General features: G+C 39.5%; 1 protein-coding gene across 1 annotated transcript in view; it reads left to right on the forward strand.

Moving 5' to 3' along the window:
• Positions 1 to 20,341, forward strand: part of LOC125229781 — a 517,609-nt gene that overhangs the window by 467,842 nt on the left and 29,426 nt on the right. The window contains exons 8-11 of the mRNA XM_048134722.1: positions 4,111 to 4,289; positions 8,822 to 8,961; positions 10,387 to 10,523; positions 17,166 to 17,351. Coding sequence (XP_047990679.1) covers positions 4,111 to 4,289; positions 8,822 to 8,961; positions 10,387 to 10,523; positions 17,166 to 17,351 — 642 coding nt within the window. The remainder of the gene's footprint in view (positions 1 to 4,110; positions 4,290 to 8,821; positions 8,962 to 10,386; positions 10,524 to 17,165; positions 17,352 to 20,341) is intronic.

Consider the following 20,341-nt stretch of genomic DNA (forward strand, 5'->3'; position numbering starts at 1 on the left):
TACCCCCCCCCCCCCTCCCCGAGCCCCGGGGTGGGTGTTTCGCCGCAAGAAAACCCTAACTTCTTTTCAATAAGTACAACGGTGGTATTTCTTTCTTCGCCCCTCGTCGTCCACGATTTGCAAGCGTGTCGACGCTAGCCCGCGAAGTGGGTTGCTTATTTTCGCTTTTCAGGGTCACAAGAACACCTAACCTTACTTAGTTTGGATACTTAATTGGTGTTTCTATTTTGCGGGGGGCTGCGCCCCCGAGCCCCCCCTTATTTTCGATCTTAAACTTCGCAAGTAAACCCTAACCTAACTTATTTTCAATACGTACTACGTGGTATTTCTTTTTGGAGCCCCTCTTATGGGTGCTTCTCCCCTCGTCGTCCATTTTGGTTTTGTTATCAATTTTCGATTTCTAAGGGTGTCGACGCTAGCCCGCGAAGTGCCTATTTTCGCTTTTCAGGGTCACAAGAAAACCCTAACCTTACTTAGTTTGGATACTTAATCGGTATTTCTATTTTGCGGGGGCTGCGCCCCCCGAGCCCCCCTTCTTTTCCCTCTTAAGGGTCGCAATAAAACTTTAACCTTACTTAGTTTGGATACTTAATTGATCTTTCTTTTTTGCGGGGGCTGCGCCCCCCGAGCCCCCCCTTATCTTCGCTCTTAAGCGTCGTAAAAAAGACCCTAACCTAACTTATTTTCAATACGTACTACGTTGGTTTTTCTTTTTGGCGGGGGGCTTCGCCCCCCGAGCCCCCCTTGTGGATGCTTCGCCCCTCGTTGTCCATTTTGTTTTTCTTATCAATTTTGGATTTGTAAGCGTGTCGACGCTAGCCCGCGAAGTGGGTTGCCTATTTTCGCTTTTCAGGGTCACAAGAAAACCCTAACCTTACTTAGTTTGGATACTTAATAGGTATTTCTATTTTGCGGGGGGCTGCGCCCCCCGAGCCCCCCCCCCTTATTTTCGATCTTAAACTTCGCAAGAAAACCCTAACCTAACTTATTTTCAATACGTACTACGTGGTATTTATTTTTGGCGGGGGCTTCGCCCCCGAGCCCCCTTGTGGGTGCTTCCCCCTCGTCGTCCATTTTGTTTTTGTTATCAGTTTTTGTTTTGTAAACGTGTCGACGGTAGCCCGCGAAGTGGGTTTCCTATTTTCGCTTTTAAGGGTCACAAGAAAACCCTAACCCAACTATTTTAAATACTACGATGCATCGCCAACTTACTAATTCAATCTATTTGAAAGTGGCAGCACATAACACTTAAATTCGCACCGATTAGTACAAACCACGGTGGTGCAGTGTCATTCATGGTACATTTTTGCCCTCACGCTAGTCATATTTGTAGGTTCGATTCCCGGCAAATGCAAAACTTTTTGTATTTTTATTTTTATTATTTTTCTTCTTGTTGCCAACAGCTATCATAATTATGTTACGAAGTTTCACTTATGCCGCGCGGAGGGACTCCACGCACAAATTTTTAATGTTTGCGTCCGTTTTCCTTAGTCAAACCAGAGAGTATAGAGTCTTAGTCAGACGAAGTTATATAGATCTTTGGTCAGACACAATTTTGTTGATTTTTCCGAGGTAAGTTTTTATCTTCTGTTTAACGCCATCTGTGAGAATATTGTGGCGTGACGTTGTAGGAGAGGCATCGTAATTATTTCAGCTCATCCTTTCTATATCAAATTGGTTAGTACTTATTTTTGCCATCTTCGGCACTACATTTATTTATAAATAATAAGTTTTTTTTTGTACTTCAAAATTATTAAACACTGGATCATAAAAAATAAATATAAATAGTCTCGTTACATAATTAAATTTTACGAGAATCGGTTGAATAGAGGAAAATACACGGACATAAAAATGCAAATTTCAATCATCGAGCAAACAGGATTTTACTTTCTACTGAAAAAAATATGATTATATGTATATAAAATGTATATATCGCTTAGTTGGTTAAAATATAATTATTATAATACAAAATTCAAATGCAAAAAAAATACAAAAATTATGGCACCTGGAGGATTCGAACGCAGAACTTGGTGATTAGAAATTTGAAAAAAAGCACGGTGACTTACCACTGAGCCACCCTAACACATACGTAGATTGGCGAAATTAAAATGCTTATTCTCATGCAAAATTACATATTTTTACATCTACCGTCTAAACCTGTGTTCTAAAACGTCTAATTTTTTTGCCAAGCACTCTATATACATGTATCTAAAAGACAAGACTTTTAAGATATCGATACGGCTAAAAGTTAAGGCGTGAGGCCCCATGACTTTGTAATTTTTTACAATTTCCAAAATCTGGGACGACAAAAAAATTTTATTGAGTCATAGAATCTGGTCACAAAATTTCACGCGAATCGGTTGGGAAATGCGAGCTGTAGAGCGAGACATCCGGACATACAAAAGCAAACTGCTTGAGTTAAAACGTAGCCCTTGCTTCGCTGCGGTCAATTAATGATTTCTTTAACGGTTTCTTAACACAAACATCAATGGCCTCTAACATCAATATAATATGATGGGTTAATCAGCGTCCATTAGATTTCGGCACTTCCGCAAATGGCTGAGCCCAATGCGAGAGCGGTAGCCGCGACCGCAAAGCTGGCAGGAGAATGTGGCCGTGTCCAGTGACAAAGGTTGGTTAGCGTTCTGGTGTCTTAATTCTCGCCTAGCGTGAAGAAGGCCAAAAGCCATGCTTGTTAGAGTGCAACTACTCCTTCCAGGGTCTAATTCTAACAAACAGCCACCAATGAAATACTGATTAGTCTGATAAAACAATCCAAAGGACCAAAACACCGGGGAAATGAAATAGGAAAATATAGCATAAACATGCTATACTTAAGCGTTACCTTTTATGCACTATTCCAGAAATTATGCAAAAATCCCTACGCTTAGCACGCATGCAAATGTCTCTCGTATGAATAAAAGGCGTTGAAATGCCTTTTCATTGCAAATTCCTGCATAAGCATCGTATAAGTGCTCAAACCAAGAAAATTGTGCAGCGCGTGGAGAAAATGCATCAAACATAATATCATCATTGGCCTTTAAGTCTGTAACAGACTATTCATGCAGTGTCAGGTCGGGCGACAACGTTTTTCGTGGCAAAGCCAATACGGGAGAGGCAAACACGACCACAACTCTTTCAGGTGTAGTGTGCCCGTGGCTAACAGGTATCGCGCTGATAACGCTTGGCACGCTTATACTCGCTAGTGCCCTAAACCAAGCGATGTCATGGATTTGACGTCCTTCGAATACTAGTTTACGCCACTTGGCTCTGTCTTAAGCAAGCTTGTCCAATGTCCCATTTGTGGACTGGGATGTTGAACATAATATAAAGTTAGCAATAAGTAGGGCATCCTTTGGGATAACAGCTATGGCAAATGAGCGGACAGGGGACAGGTCGCCTAAAGACACCCGCAACGAGAAGGGTTGAATAAGCGTTACCAGCCATTAAAGATGGGAGTACGCTTTTTTCTTGAAGGTTTGAAGGCATCTTGAACAATTTTTTTTTATTATTATTATAAATGGGCTTACTCTTGACCACAGACTAGCCAAAGGCAAAGACGTGGCCTACGATGGAGTGAGCTCGCCCAGAAGATGCCTGTTCACTCTTGATTTGAAGGTTGCCGGGTTATATGAGCTCGGAAATATAGCCGCCGGCAAGGAATTCCACTCCTTGGCAGTGCGCATAAGAAAAGAAGAAGTCTCAAGAAGAATTGATTTTGGAAGCATCACAAAGACATGATTGCTAATATCCCATCATTAAAAACTTAGTGGCTAAAATCTCGGTCGCCGGTTCTGTCCTAGTGTGAGTAATGTTAGCTTGGAGACAGTACGACAACTCACATACGAGTTTTATTAAATTGCGGTATTTGATGGCTTTGCAAAATTGTATGTAACCTCAACCGCATGTAACTAAAATCGCATTTGGTGTCTGTCCAAGCTACCATTACTCTGACAGTTACTGCCCTTCTACTAATTATAAATGGACTGCCCTGATACACGTACAGTTTGGTATTTCTCCAGCGTTTTCCTTAATGGGGACCATTGCCTAACTTTGCCGTTCCTTTCTTAAGTAAAACTTTGTATAAATGATGTGTTATTTTGTCCACAGGCGGACTGGTCAGAGCAGTTTGTGCTGAACGTCCATGGCGGCAGCGTGTTCCCCTGCGGCGAAGGAGTGAGAGTACTCTTCCAATACCCGGAATGTGTCCTGGAAGGAGCGGATAGAGTACGTGTGTTTGGACGGGACCCGGAGCGGCTGCGATATGTGGCTGAGAGGAGAGTTAAAAGGTTAGTACACAAGTTTAGTAACTGGCGAGTCCAATGTGGAAGTTCTTAGTGGATTGATAGTAGTTCTTGCAGAACATCCACAGTGGTAAAGGTGTGAGAGTACTCTTCCCGGAGTAGGTCCTGGAAGGTTCGGACAGAGTAGGTGCCTTCGGATGGGACCCGGAGCGCCTTAGATATGTGGCTGAGAGAAAACTTAAAAAGTTCTGTTAGTACACAAGAAATATAACCTAATCACGAAATTAAAATTTTGAAAAAACCCCCGACCGCGACATAGTGGTCCGATTTTCATGAAACGTGGCTAAGAACACTCCCGACTAACTCAGCTTTCAAACAAAAGAAACTAAATCTAAATCGGTTCATCCGTTCGGGAGCTACGATGCCACAGACAGACACACATACAGACAGATAGACAAACAGACAGACACACACACAGACAGACACGTCAAACTTATAACACCCCGTCGTTTTTGCGTCTATGGAAACGGATTATATCGCGTCACATGTTGACCACGAATGCTGTAAAGTGTTCGAAACGTCGGGATGAATTCTAAATTCATTATACGCGATATAATCCGTTTCCATAGTTTTATTTCATGAGTAACTATCGCGGTAACTGAAGACAATATTAGTTAGTACACAAGTTTAGTAGTCTGGTGAGTCCAATGTGGAAGTTCTCAGTGGATTGATAGCAGTTCTTGAAGATTAACTACGGTGGTATTGTGGTTCCCTTGCGGAGCTGTGAGTGTACTGTTCCAATAATAAATAAAAGTGGCCATTTTGGACTTCTGTGTCAGGCCCATTCTAATTTTGAATTAGGTCTGATCCAACGGAGTAGGTATTTATGTAGGTCGATAGTCGCTTAGGGTCATACAAAATAGCCTGCTAAACACTCAAGTTAGTTAATTTAAATATTTTCTAAATATGTAGGTAAATGTGACGTGTAAAAAAGTACCCCTGTGGCCTATTTGCTGAATAAATTATTTTGATTTGATTTTTTTGATTGCCCTTGAAATTTGAAAATGAAAAATATCGAGATCTGCTGAAAATTCCATCAAAATCTCCATCATTTAGATGGCTGGCAGTCCTCAACTGTGCGTTTCTCCAGAAACTTCCTGCCCCGCACAGCTAAACTGTGGAATTAATTGTTGCCTGCGGTATTTCCGGACCGATACGACCCTCAAATCTTCAAGAAAAGAGCGTACACCCATCTTAAAGGCCGGCAACGCACCTCCAACACCTCTGGTGTTTCTGGTGTTCATGGGCGGCAGTGATCGTTTACCATCAGGCGACCTGTCTGCTCGTTTGCCTCCTATCCCATAAAAAAAAATTGAAGCTAGCTCCATCTGGAGGGGCTCTCTATCGTTCTTTCCCATTAGTGCAATAAAGCCAGTGACGTATCATTTGCCAGAGAGGATCAATGATTATACCACAGTATGCTCTTCATTGCAGGACAGGTCCTGACCATTTATAAAGATACCATCCATATTAATATTATAAATGGGAAAGTGCGTGTGCCTGTTTGTTTGTCCGTCTTTCACGGCAAAACGGAGCGATGAATTGACGTGATTTTTAACCCCCGACGCAAAAACGACGGGGTGTTATAAGTTTGACGTGTCTGTCTGTCTGTCTGTCTGTCTGTCTGTCTGTCTGTCTGTTTGTCTGTGTGTGTGTCTGTCTGTGGTACCGTAGCTCCCGAACGGGTGAACCGATTTCGATTTAGTTTTTTTTGTTTGAAAGCTGAGTTAGTCGGGAGTGTTCTTAGCCATGTTTCATGAAAATCGGTCCACTATGTCGCGGTCGGGGGTTTTTTCAAAATTTTAATTTTGTGGTTAGGTTATTTAAGTGGAGATAGTTGAAGGGATGGAGAGTGACATAGGCTACTTTTTAACCCCCGACGCAAAAAAGACGGGGTGTTATAAGTTTGACGTGTCTGTCTGTCTGTCTGTCTGTCTGTCTGTCCGTCCGTCTGTCCGTCTGTCTGTCTGTCTGTTTGTCTGTCTGTGTGTGTGTCTGTCTGTGGCATCGTAGCTCCCGAACGGATGAACCGATTTAAATTTAGTTTTTTTTGTCTGAAAGCTGAGTTAGTCGGGAGTGTTCTTAGCCATGTTTCATGAAAATCGGTCTACTATGTCGCGGTTCGGGGGTTTTTCAAAATTTTAATTTTGTAGTTAGGTTATTGTCTCTTTCTAACGCGAGCGAAGCCGCGGGAAAAAGCTAGTTTACATATAATTACCATAACAGTCCGCACTTTCACCTCAACTGACCATATTCGGGAGTCCATATTAGGAAACTAATTGTGGTCTTGATGCTTCCTAATTTCACCGCAGAATGCACCACTGATATAATCCTATAACATTTATAACAGCTTATACACCTTCAAATTCCTTTTCAATTTGGACTATAATCTCATCGGAATATAGTTCTAAATGCAATGCAGGAATTAAGGTAGTTAGGATCTTGTGTTGTTGAGTTACTGTACTAATGATTCCAAAATTCATATGCCGGAAATTCTATATTTTATAGTGCTTCTGAAATTGAACTTTATGTTAAAGGAGTAGAGATGTAATTGAAACAAAGTAATTTAGCATGTGGCTTGATGATGAGATAATGAGTAGGTTTGAAGAACTAGTTTATAATTGTGTAGCTTAACTTCAAACCTGGGTAAATCCATTCTGCTTTAAGGTTGAATATAATTAATGGACAACCTTTTAACTACCAAGAGGGGACCTTATACTGGTCCATAAAATCGACTTTAAGGTTTAGTAAAAGTCGCCTGGTTTTCAAGATTTTCACACTTTTTAAAATTTTAATACTACCTAAAATTTTAAAAAGTGTGAAAATCTCGAAAACCAGGCGACTTTTACTAAACCTTAATGTCGATTTTTCTGGACCAATATAAGGTGCCCTCTTGGTGGTTAAAAGGTTGTCCATCGGGCACCCGCGGTATAACAAATATAATATGATCTGAAAGATAATGAACCTTAGCAGAATGGATTTACCCAGTTTTGAAGTTAAGCGACACAATTTCAATTAAGTAGCTTTTGCTACGAGGTAATTTAAGTTTTGATTCCTAACTTGCATTGAAAATGATAACAAGTTTTTTAACCGACTTCGAAAAGGAGGAGATTCTCAATTCGACTGTTTTTTTTTCATGGTGCTCCCACACTGGGCTCGTGAGCTGTATACAATGTTATAGAACATGGTGTGAAAGAGACGGCGCGCCATCACGCCATCGCTCTGTCCCTGTAGCACCATGTTATACACCGTGTTCTAGCTAGGTTCATTATCAGGAACCAACCTGTATATCACTTTTAGTTAAATTCGCATTTTTTTTTAATCATTTTCATACATAACAAATGAATTTATTAGTGTGAGTTAGTGTCAAGTGATTGACGGCACATGTCAAAACAAATAACATTAGGAATTGGTAAAGGCACACCTGTTCAGTAATTATATTTATTTTTTTAATAACTCGATAACCGTAATTACTCTTACGGTTATCGACGCGATACTTAGAGAAATTAATTGTATTTGATCTAACGCCGTGTCTTGCGTGGGCGACGGTCGCGCGACGCCGTCGCGTCTCATACTTCCATATCGATAAGGTTTGATTTCGTATGCGTCGCATCGCCGTCGCGCGACCGTCGCCCACGCAAGCCACGGCGTTAAGAACCTTCCCTTAAAGTTAACGGAATTCAATAAAAACAGGGTGTATAACATCTATAACAGCCCAGTGTACGAGCACCATCATAAATCCAACGTATTGCAGTACCTAACTTGCTTCAATGTATCAAAATTAATATTGAAAACGGGTCACTTTGGTCTGTAATTCAAGTTCTAGACTATGCAACCACTTCACTTCACGAGTGTACCGCGCATTGCACAGAAACTGCATAATTTTGTAACAAATATGAATTTAGCATAGTTAGAGTCCAAATCTCTTAGCTCCTTCAAACTGTGAGAGTAATGAAAATGAGCTGCTCTGTATGGATTGTCTCCTGGCGCTGTTATTCTCATCAATTAGTGTAAGATTAGATTTATATGAAAACTAAATTTGGGAGAGGACACTGACTTCTGTAACACAGGTTTTACCTAGCTCAGAAGTCAGGGACCTACACATCTGGCTGTACGGTACATTTGTTCAATAAAATATTTTTTTTTATTTTTTTTTTATTTTTTTTTATTTTTCAATGGGATGACAGTTTATTTTATTATGAAGAAAATAGTTGTAATGAAATTCCGCAATATATATGGCGCGTAGTCTTATATTTCTGGTCGGGTGCCACAGCCGAATGGCATTTCTGCGACGCGAAACGAAAACGAAACGCCGCGAAAGGTAGTCCGGCTCTGTCGCGCCAATACGTAAGAGCTATAGAGATAGATATCTACGAGCGTTTCGTTTCGTGAGCGTTTCGTGAGCGTTTGTTCGGCTAAGTACCCTGGCTATAACAAAGACTTTAGATTCTTAATTGGCTTTTAAAAAGTTAAGACCTGTCTATAAATTATTAACTATGTTTTATTATTTCCAACAGGGGTCAGCACACAGTCTCGTTCGACTGTCGCCTGTTCAGCGAGAGATATCCAGAGTATTGCTTCGTGTACGTCTCGCAAGCTGTGACAGGGGCAGTGGCTGATGTGAGGATGGACTGCCTACCAACGCTACCATTATCTGGTACTAGAGTTTTATTATCTGCTCATTGAGTGATGTTATTGTACGTGTCGGTGTTAGGCTGTGACGGGTGCTGTGGCTGATGTGAGGACGGACTGCCTACCAACGTTACCATTATCTGGTACTAGATTTTTATTATCTGCTCATTAATAGGTATTATTGTACGGGACTGTATTAGGCTGTGGCATGCAATGCGGCAGCCAGGATTGTCACATGTGATCATTACCAGGTACTAGCATTTTATTATCTGCTCATAGAGTTATGTTATTGCACGTATCTTAGTGAGGCTGTGACAGGCGCTTATCTTATCCTGCACAATCGTTTGATTATCTGTCTATTGGGAGTTCTCCGTGTAATTCTTGTAGTTAGGCTGTGGCAGTCATCGTGGATTGACTACCATATAATCAGGTAGATAATTTAAACCACTTTCTTGGTTGACCGTACGTGGCACTATTGGGCTGTGACAAATGCTGGGATAACGCAAGGAGGATGATGATGACCATAATAGGCGAGACGACTAAAAAAAACGAATTAGTCCGTCAATTAGATTATCAAAAAATTTTAGACACGTATTTTTTATTTTTTCTCGTAAACGAAAAATGACGACGGTATACAGAGCGTCGAAGTTTTTTTTTTTTTTTTTTATTATAAACTGGCCAGTGATTGACCTTAGTCGCACCTGATGGAAAGTGACGACAAGGCCGAGGTTGTAGCTCACTGGTTCAGTAATAGCCTATTCACGGACTTGAATTCACCCAGATTGTATTCGCCCAGGAATACAGACGAGGGGAGCATGTTCCATTCCTTAGCAGTCAGGCTTAGTTTCGCGTGACGTCACGTCTAGGTACAATTTTTACTTAGAAGTGATGTCACTCCGGATGCTCTATATCTTTGTATTTTTTCATTATTTAGAAAAAGCGAAAAATATGTATTCAGTATTTTGGGACGATCTAACTGACGGACTAAACAGAATGCCATTTTTTTATGTAGTCGTCATCCCTATTATTGGGGTGTGGCATGCGATAAGTAAGTAAGTAAGTAAGTAAACACTTTATTGTACAGAAAAATAATACAGCACATAATATTTAAAATAAAAAGTTTCAGTACAAAGGCGAACTTATCCCTAATAATATGGCAGTCAAGATGATTTTTGTAAAAACTCCAAGGGTGAAACTCAAAGTGATACTTTTCCGCACACAAAGCGGGAATGATTTAATTTCCATACTGCTTTTCTGCATAGTTAGCATTACTTCTAATATTTTTTGTTCATTTTCTCGTTTGAAAAATGACAAATCTTGTACGATACCTCTACACGTGTGGAAATTTATGCTTCTATCCATTTCATGTCGGTTTAAACTCCCCGACACTCGTTAGGGAAGAGCCTACATTACGAAATCGAAACTAACCTTTCTGTCCTTATTTTTGTAGATGGTGGAGCCGGCGGTTGGGGCGCCTGGTCAGCTTGGTCAGCCTGCCCTTCACCAGCCCACTGTTCGACCAGAACTAGAAGCCGACACCGCTTCTGCGACTCACCACCTCCTGCTTACGGAGCTAAATATTGCGAGGTGAGAGAGAAATATACATTAACCGTGAGTTAGAGAGAGACATCATGTTTCTGTCAGTGCGTCCTATCACTGGCTGGCTGTTCCACGAGGACCCGCAGCCGACATCGCTTACTGTGACTCACCACTGCCTCTTAATATTGTGAGCTGAGAGTCAGAAGGAGAAAGCACCATAGGAGAGAGAGAGAGACATCATGTTGCGGCCAGTTGAAGGGATGGAGCGTGACATACGGTACTTTTTGTCTCTTTCTAACTCCCCACTTTCTTAAACTCTTCTCTTCTTCTTCCTCCTACCGTTATGTGGGGTCGATACAACACGTCTTCCTCTTCCATTCTCCTCTATCTTTCGTCATCTCAACACTCACATCTTTCTTCCTCATATCCTCTTTCACACAATCCATCCAGCGTTGTTTGGGTTTACCCCTCCCTCTCCATCCATCAACCTTCATCTCCAACATTCTTTTGCCTACGAGTATATGACATTCATCCCTCCTCATTACATGACCGAACCACGCCAACCTGCCACTCTTCATCTTTTCCGTTATAAGCGCAACTTTCAAACTTCCCCTAATATACTCATTCCTGATCCGATCCATTCTGGTCACTCCACACATCCATCTCAACATTCTCATTTCCGCTACGTGCACTCTCCCTTCATCCTCCACCTTTGTCGCCCAGCATTCAGATCCATACAATACAACAGGCCTCACAATCAATCGTCTTGTAGATTTTCCCCTTAAGTTTCCTAAACTGGCGGGTGGAAATTTGTATTGAACATTCCGCAATTTTCAAACGCGAGCGACGCCGCAGGCAAAAGTAGTATATTCAGTTTCTACTTAAACTAAACTATTATATCCCGTGAATTACTAAAATGCTTTGATTTTCAAGTAAAATTATTGATTATCACTTTATGACAACACGAAATTGAAAAATAAAATTATAATTTTAATTAGGTATTGGCTTCCCGCAAATTAACGACATGATTTAATAAATTATATCCGATGAAAGCTGTTCGCGTTAACCAGAAAGTTCTGCTAAAGTATATCACACATAATGGTTACCTAACTTATAAGTTTTTTTATTATTTGTTATAACAATATAAATTAAATGATATTTTTAATACAAACCAAGGTATTATTTATACCAATTATACTTATAGGATTTACATGCTTCATACTAAGAATCGTACCTCGATTTTTAGCGCCACCTATTAAATACTATCATAACTACACTGATGATACCTACAAAATGTGTATTTCAAAATGTGTTTTTCAAAATTCCAAATGTGTATTGATAATAATCATGGTTTTAAAATAATAGTACATTACATCAGAGGCCGGGAAAATGAGGATTTCCGGCCAAGTGGGTATATACGGCCGAGCGAGCGTGCGAGCGAGGCCGGATAGAGATACGAGGCCGGGAATCCGTTTTCACGCCGAGGCATGTATAGTGCTTTTCTCAAACATACAATGAAATAAAAAAAAATGCTCTAAAGGACAATATTTTATAAAAAAAAGTTACTTTGCAGGCCTAGGCCTGAAAAATAATATGAAATCCCTTTACAGTCCTCTCGAGTTGTTGCGCCCAAAAAGCGATACTTCCCAGCCCATTTTAAGGAACGTAAAGACAATATTTCATTGCATGTTTGAGAAAAGATATATATCATTTGTTTTTATAAAAAGCAAAAACACGCAAAAATATTTGGGGAAAATATGATTTTGGCCATTTTCAGGCTGCGGACAGTGCCATCTAGTGTTAAGCCCATACATTTCAGAGGTACGCTATTTTGTATGGGCTTTGTCAGTCCAGTATTAAATCCTTTTTGCTACAAACCTAAACTTATTGACTTCATGATAAGTTGTTAATGAATTACTAATCTACAAAGAGGATCGAGTATTATAGAGAGTTACTGTCGAAGTAAAATGTGTAATCATAATCACAGTGCATAGACTGCTATCTCTTGACACAGGCTTTTTAAAACTTTTGAACCTCACTTTTGACAATTCGGCCCATATTATTAGCTTGATATGTTTTAAAATGTCAAATATTAATATTAGCGCCATCTAGCTGAGCGTACCCCAAAGGTGTAATGCCATCTAGGCCACCGTACCTTTTTCTGTATGGTACTGAGGTACGTTTTTTCTTAGACTTTATCTGTCTATACGGAGTTATATGTATATGTCTTTGCTAATCTATAATGCTTAAGTCAGGGCCTATTTAGATGGCGTACTGTGTAAATGAGCCCTACGCTCCTCAAATTATAACTTTACAACAAACATACACGCTATTTCAACCTAACTCTGTAAACAAATAAACTTTCGCATAGTACGCCGATAAGTAAACCCGAAGAAGGCATAAACTGAAAGCATTCAAATGTTTGTTTATCTTACGCATAATGAACTAAGTTTATGCCAATCTTCATTCATTACGCATAATGAACTAAGTTTATGCCAATCTTCATTCGCCCTCAATCATTGACATACGTCATTTTAAAACTTCACACAACCACCCTCCAACGAGGTTGTCACTAAGCAAATAGATAAGCCCATAAATATCGTAACCTATAGCAACCGTCTAGCAGTTTTGTCAATATTTTCCGCTGTCACAACAAACGGAATTATAACGGAATATTTTTGTACTTTTTGCATTATATCGTGAATTATGGCACCGAAAAAAGACAAAGCAAAAGAAACGGCAGTGAAGCCGGGTGCATTCACTGAAGTTGAAAAAGTATTTTTAGAACAACAGTTGGCTGAGGCTAACAGAAAAGTCGCGCGGCTCCGATCAGCTGTAGATGAGTACGAAGTTCGAAATGAAGAGCTCCAAAAAGCTTACGATAAATTGGACGAGGACAGAGCTGACATCATCGCTTACTTAAAGAAAACTCTGAATAATAAAAATGAAGAGAATATCGAGCTTAAAGACAAGGTCAAAGGCTTGGAGGAAACCAGGGAAATCGAAACAGCGCAGTTTAAAGAAACCGTCGCAGAACTCGAAAGAAACTTCACCCTTATGAAAGATCAGTTGACGTCAGAAAATAAGCTTTTAGCTGGTAAACTTAACACACTGGAGGAATTCAGGGCTATAAGAGACGATTTGATGAGAAAATATGAGAAACAAGAACAAGATTTCAAAGATCAAGAAATGAAGTATAAGAGAATTATTTATGACGCCGAAAAAAAGTTTGTGGTTGGAAAAGATAAGTTGAAGAAAGAGATGGAGGGACGACTTTTGCAATTGGCTCAGGACTTCCAAGATGCTACAGAGCTGAGAATTGCAGCATCCACGCACAGGGTCATCAGAGAAAATATAGCTATTAATAATGAATTGGACAACATATTATCAACTCAAACTAAACTTGCTGAGCAGAATGAAAACTATAAAAAACTTGAACAAGCTGCTCGCGTAGCAATGGAGCTTGCTGAGGAAGAGCGAGACAAAGCTATTAACAAAAGTGTCGTACAATTGAAAGTGATTGATCAACTCACTACAGCATTTCAAAATATGCAGAAAGACAAGGCGCAAATGGAAAAACGTACCTTTGATTTGAATGTATTGCAAACAAAAATACAACAACTGACAAAGGAAAATGAGAGCTTGACATTACAAGTTAGAATTTTAGAACAAAACTTACACGGAAAATTAAATGAACGCAATAAGTCTCTCGTAGAAGCGTCCAAGATTGCCAAAGAATCTAAGAAGATGAAGAATATTTTGAGAGAAGCGGCAATAGCTATACAATCAGCACTCAAATTAGACCAATGGGCTGTAACAGACACTACAAGAGAGATTATGGATAGGCAAGTATTGCTATCCCGGCTTCTGGACATCGTGACCCAATATCGTGACGCATTGCGAGCCGAATCTATGGACTCGCTGGCATCTCTTGGTAAGGTGTACGAAGAAGGAGACCTCGGTTTCGTACCGAAGCGAGTATCAAAGAAATCAGTAACATCCATACCAAGTACAGCATCTAAAACTTCGCGCGGGTCTCCCAAACGTGCTTCATTGTCACCTTCTGTTTCATCGTCAACTTTGGGAAGCGTCAAGACTGTGCCAAGTATACAGGTCATACCGTTCTCTTCTGAAGTTGACCTTCCAGTCAAGGAAAGTGTCATGTCCTTCGCGACTTCGACTAAATCGAGCGAGTCTAGTGAAACTGAGGAAGAATCTGGCGAAGAAGCCACTGATATTGAGAAGATGTTGGAGCAGAGTAAAATGGAGATACAGAAGTCAATTTTGAGAGATTTAGCTTACTCTCACTCTCAGATGAGATCTGACACGTTTAAGTCGAAGACGGTGGTGATTCAGGAAGATGTGGAGGGAGAACATGTGGAAGGGGAAGGGGTGGAAGGAGAGGGGGTGGAAGGGGAAGGGGTGGAAGGAGAGGGGGTGGAAGGGGAGCATGGGAAAGGAGAAACGGTAGAAGGCGAGGAGTCTGAAGCCAAAACTGATGACGGAGACGAGGCCAAGGAGGAACCAAAGGAAGAGTGATAACATTTTTGATTAGTGTGTAAAACGATGTAAAACGTATTTTGTAAAAGTGATGTTTACTTGATTTTTTTTAATAAATATTGCTACAATTATTGGAGCATATTATTTCAGCAATTCCCGTCAACTTTGTACAATGCCACGTCAGCAAATTTTAATTGATCCTATTTTGTTACCAACATTTAGTAATATAATTCGACTTTCGTAAGATATATACAGGATAATTGTTATAATTAAGAAAATATAGATACTAGAGAACCTTAATGACGAAATAAAACTTAATAAAATCTCAATTTATCAACAAAATCTTGGTAACAAAATAGGAATTAATAAAAACAAATTTAACTTTTCCCTTAATTTTTGTACAAACTTTTCGAGAACTGCTGATTTATAGATTACAGTACTTTTAAAAATCTTGTATCTTGCTCTGCCACAAACGCAGTAATGACGGTCAAAGATATGATATTTTTTCCAAGTAGTGGCAATACATGTAATTATTGGAACTCGTAATTAACCATTAAATAATAATAATATATCGTAATAAACCTTGACAAAGATTTCAAATTTGAATGCTGTCAATAGAGCCAAAAATATATGATGCATAAATACATCACTATCCAATTATGCATTTAAGTGTTAAATGTCCAGCAGGACTAGCACAATCACTTTTTATAGAAACGCATGTTTTTCTTTTTGGATATTTAAATTACATGTATTTAATTCTCCTGTGTGGTGACGGGTTCAGAATTTCACCACCCCCTTTCTTCCTGTGGGTGTCGTAGAAGTCGACTGTGGGATATGGGTTAAATTGTGATGCAGGCGAGAGGCTGGCAACCTGTCACTGCTATGTCACAATTATTGTTTCTTTCAACCCCTTTTTTTGCCAAGAGTGGCACTGAAACTTGAGTAGTTTCATGTGCTCTGCCTACCCCTTTATGGGATACAGGCGTGATTGTATGTATGTATGTATATATTTAAATTACACCCTCCTCCCCCCCTCTCTTTCATCGGCAGCGTATCTGCCATCGAAGATTCATTTTGTATCTGTTTCAAGTAAAATTTCATTTTGGAAGTACAGTCAAGTGTAAAAATATGGGTGCGTACAACTTATCAAAAATATGTCCCATAGCACTTTATGTCGGCGGAATAAGGTCTCGGTACATAGTTTTGAGCGGATAAAATCGATACGTATTTTTGCACTTGACTGTACAGAGGTATTTTCTTAGCTTTCAAGTTAGAAAGAAGCAAGAAAGTATTATTTTTGCCTGTCTACCCGAAGTGACAACGTTGACGCTAGGTGGCAACCGAAACGCAGTCTGGCTCTGTCGTACCACTACCAAAGAGCAATAGGGAAAGCTAGCTACGAATCGTAAGCGGTTGTGACTTTGGCTAGACACCCTGGTATGAAGTGCTAAGAAGCAGTTGAGCGCTTTGTCATAATAAACTTTAAACGTCAAGTGTTTTAAGCGTTGTAAGAAAAGTTTTCCTTTCAGTGTGACTAGGTTCTAAGTAAATATGCTGAGAATTTTCTTGGCTTTGTTTAAGTTGCACTGAAAGTTAAAATGCTTTTATACAATAAAGGACTTGATCTAGACTACTTTAATGTTAAGTTTACTGATTTTAAGTGGCAGTTATTTGTAGTTAACTATAGAAAGAAGAACTATAGAAAGTTAGGCAAATGTTTTCAAACTAGCTTTTGCCCGCGGCTTCGCACGCGTTAGAAAGAGACAAAAAGTAGCCTATGTCACTCTCCATCCCTTCTACTATGTCCACTTAAAAAAATCACGTCAATTCGCCGCTCCGTTTTGCCGTGAAAGACGGACAAACAAACAGACACACATACTTTCCCGTTTATAATATTAGTAAGTATGGATATTTCAGTATTGACACTGTCAGTGCCCCACCAATTCAATACCTACACGTCATCACAGCTTCATAGGCGTTTGACATTTCAAATACATTTGCATCGACGGGTTTGTCAAAATCGATGCTACATAGCTTGCTATGAATCTACAAATATAATGTAAATTTACTCTATCCTTTCCTGATAACTACACTTCAGAAGTTTGTTTATAACACTAGTATATTTGTACCTACATCCTTTGATCTAGTCGTCGAATCAACCTTTGTGCTCAACGTAATTTTCTTTCCCAGGGTCAAGCGGTGGAGCTAGCCGCGTGTGAGTGCGCCTCAAAACCCTGGGCCGGAGACTCTTCCATGGTAGTGTCTGAAGTCGGCCCTCAATGCCGCTGTGGCTGCGTGCTTCATCTAGCCCCGAGTGCAAGACTACTGGCTGGTTCTGCTAAAGCTTGCCCAGGACGATCCTTCTGGTTACTACAGGTACTATACTTCTACATTCTCTACCATATTTTCGGCCTAGGGCATCTTTTTTACATGTGGATAGAAAGGTATCAAATAAACTATTTATCAATACCAAGAGACTCAAATTTCTCAATGTGGGTGTGTCCTGCATTTAGTCCCGAATGCAAGACTACGGACGGGCTGGTTCTGCTTGCCCTGGGCGATCCTTCTGGTTACTACAGGTAAACATTATACTGTCTTCTGGTTACTATACGTACATAAACACTCAGCAGTTTTTGCCAACTGTATACACTCTCAGCTTCTTTGTCAGTGGCAAGGCTCGGAACCGGTTTATTTTTTACCGGTAAAAACCGGTTTATTTCGATTTTACTCCGAACTTTCTAAAGCACGCGAACGTTTTGAGAACTTTAGTTTAATCGAAATAAACCGGTTTATTCGACGCCGCGTAAATACCTACGTTCACGCAGCGACTTTTTTGTTTGGTTATTACCTATCATACTTTCATTTCATTTCATTTCATTTATTTTGCAATGTGTGTTACAAAGGTCTTAATAAGTATACATGTGAATAGTTTCAACACACCCTGTGAGGGTATTGCAATATATCTAAAGCTAAGATTTAAAACTAGATTTAAAGTTAATATTTCTACACAACGAATGTCATTTTAGTTAAAGTTAATTTTAAGTTAGTAAAGAATACAATTCAATTTAGCCTTAATAAATAATTGATAAATAATTTAATTACATTTAGTTCGTTCATAATTACATTCAATGTTTATAATATAATATATAATTATTTAGAGAGGTGACGGTATTATTTTATAAGTATTGATTTAAATATCCTGGATGTCATCATATTGTAGATATTCCGTGACGGTGTAAAAGGCTTTTTCGACAAGGAAATGTTTTAACAGTCGTATAAATTTATTGTAGTTAGGCTCAGATTTTATGCAGTTCGGTAATTTGTTATAGATCCTTATCGAAGAAGGATATGGTCCATTTTTATGTATCGCTAGTTTAGACGACACTTGCACTAAATTACATTTAGAACGGGACTCAAAACGACGTGGTACATCTCCGATTTTAATGAACTTATCTGGGTGATTTTTAACAAATTTACACGACTCTAAGATATAGATGCAAGGCAAGGTCAGGATGCCAAGGTTTTGAAAATATACTTTGCAGCTTTCTGGGTGTTTCGTGTTTGAGAGTATACGGATGGACTTTTTCTGTAAGATGAATAAATCTGGTGCGTCAGTACTGTTGCCCCATAGGATCACGCCATAGCTAAGCCATGCATGAGCAAACGCATAATACGCCGATAAGGCAGTCTGTAGGTCGGTGGTCCTTTTTAGTTGTCCTAGAGCATAATTGAATTGGCTATATTTGGTTTTTATTTTTTGTACATGATCTTTCCAATTTACATGGGTGTCAATAGTGATGCCGAGGAGTGAGAAAGTGGGGACGCATTCCAATTCAATGCCGTCGAAGGAAAAATGGAAGTCTAATTCGGTTTTTTGGTGGGGCCTAAATTGCATCATTTTTGTTTTGGTAAAATTTATTTCTAGGTTGTGATCATTCATCCATTTTACAATGTTTGTTACAACATGATGTATTTTGTCATTGAGGTGTATATTATTTCTACATGATAGTAGTAGCGAAAAATCGTCGGCAAACATGACACAGTTTTCAGAAAAGGATTTTGGGAGATCATTTATATATATAATGAAAAGGACGCACCCTAGAACACTTCCTTGAGGGATTGAGTCTAACACTGGTTGGATGTCAGATCTGCTGCTGCTGCTACTGCGGAATAAACCAGTTTATTTTGTTCTAAACCGGTTAATCGAACAAAACCTTCATGAAAGCGTTATCCTAAAAACCAGTTTAAAAATAGCGCCGCAAGTATATGATAACGGTTTGAAAATTTTACTGGTATCCGAGCCCCTGATGATCAGTGGACAGAAAGTAGGTAGCAAATAAAGTATCATAACTAGATACCTACATGCGCCTCTAAATCCTGGGCCGGAGACTCTTCCGTAGTGGTGTCTGAAGTCTCAATACCGCTGTGGGTGTGTGCTTCATTTAGCCCCCAATGCAAGACTACTAGCTGGTTCAGCTATAGCTTGCCCAGGACGGCCCTTCTGGTTACCTACTGCAGGTACCATATTTATACAGTTTTGCCAACTTTTTAGACTTCTTTGTACGCTCTCAGCTATTTTATTAGTGGACAGAAAGTCGGTAGCAAATTAATTATCACAGCTAGAGGTCATAAATGGAGACTCTTCCATGATAGTGTCTGAAGTCGGCCCTCAATACCGCTGTGAATGTGTGCAAGATTGCAAATGAAGTACCTACGCCTCGATGCGTAACAATTTTACTGAAAGTCAATAATTCAATTCGTCAATAAATTAGTGTAATCGATTGGTCCCGGATATCGAAATTGGCGAAAATATCGGATAATGAGTCTCCTACAGGCGATTGTCAATTCGTTAACATAATAGCTTTCGGGTGGACGCTGATGGTGAAAGTTGCAAGCGACTTTCTTTTCTGCTTGTAACAAGGACAGTGGAATTTTTAAGGGTATAATCGGTAGCGTGTTCTGAATCTGAATGAGTAAAATTGAAGAAAATACATATAATTATGTGACATTTTTTATGATCATCTGTAAGTAGAAAAAATGAACTCCTTAGTCAGAACATTGATACGCGGACTTATGTTTGTTGCACTTTGTACATAATTTCGTCTTACCCAAGGGTTGTTTCTACCGATTTGACAGAACGTACTGCAATTTTTCCTTATCTAAGCTACTTTGTTTCCTATTAGACACATAATAGTTGTCATGCTTTCTAAATTTATTTTTCTCACTGCACCTACATTCGCGAATTTCTGTTTGGCCCTATGGTTGACTGGTAGAGAATGCCTTAAGGCAGTCCGCCATTTGTACTTTTTTTCCAATTGTACAATAAAGTTTAAATAAATAAATCAATAAATAATATTCACGTGACA

This window comes from Leguminivora glycinivorella, chromosome 9 (assembly GCF_023078275.1).
Source record: "Leguminivora glycinivorella isolate SPB_JAAS2020 chromosome 9, LegGlyc_1.1, whole genome shotgun sequence".
NCBI classification, from domain to species: domain Eukaryota; kingdom Metazoa; phylum Arthropoda; class Insecta; order Lepidoptera; family Tortricidae; genus Leguminivora; species Leguminivora glycinivorella.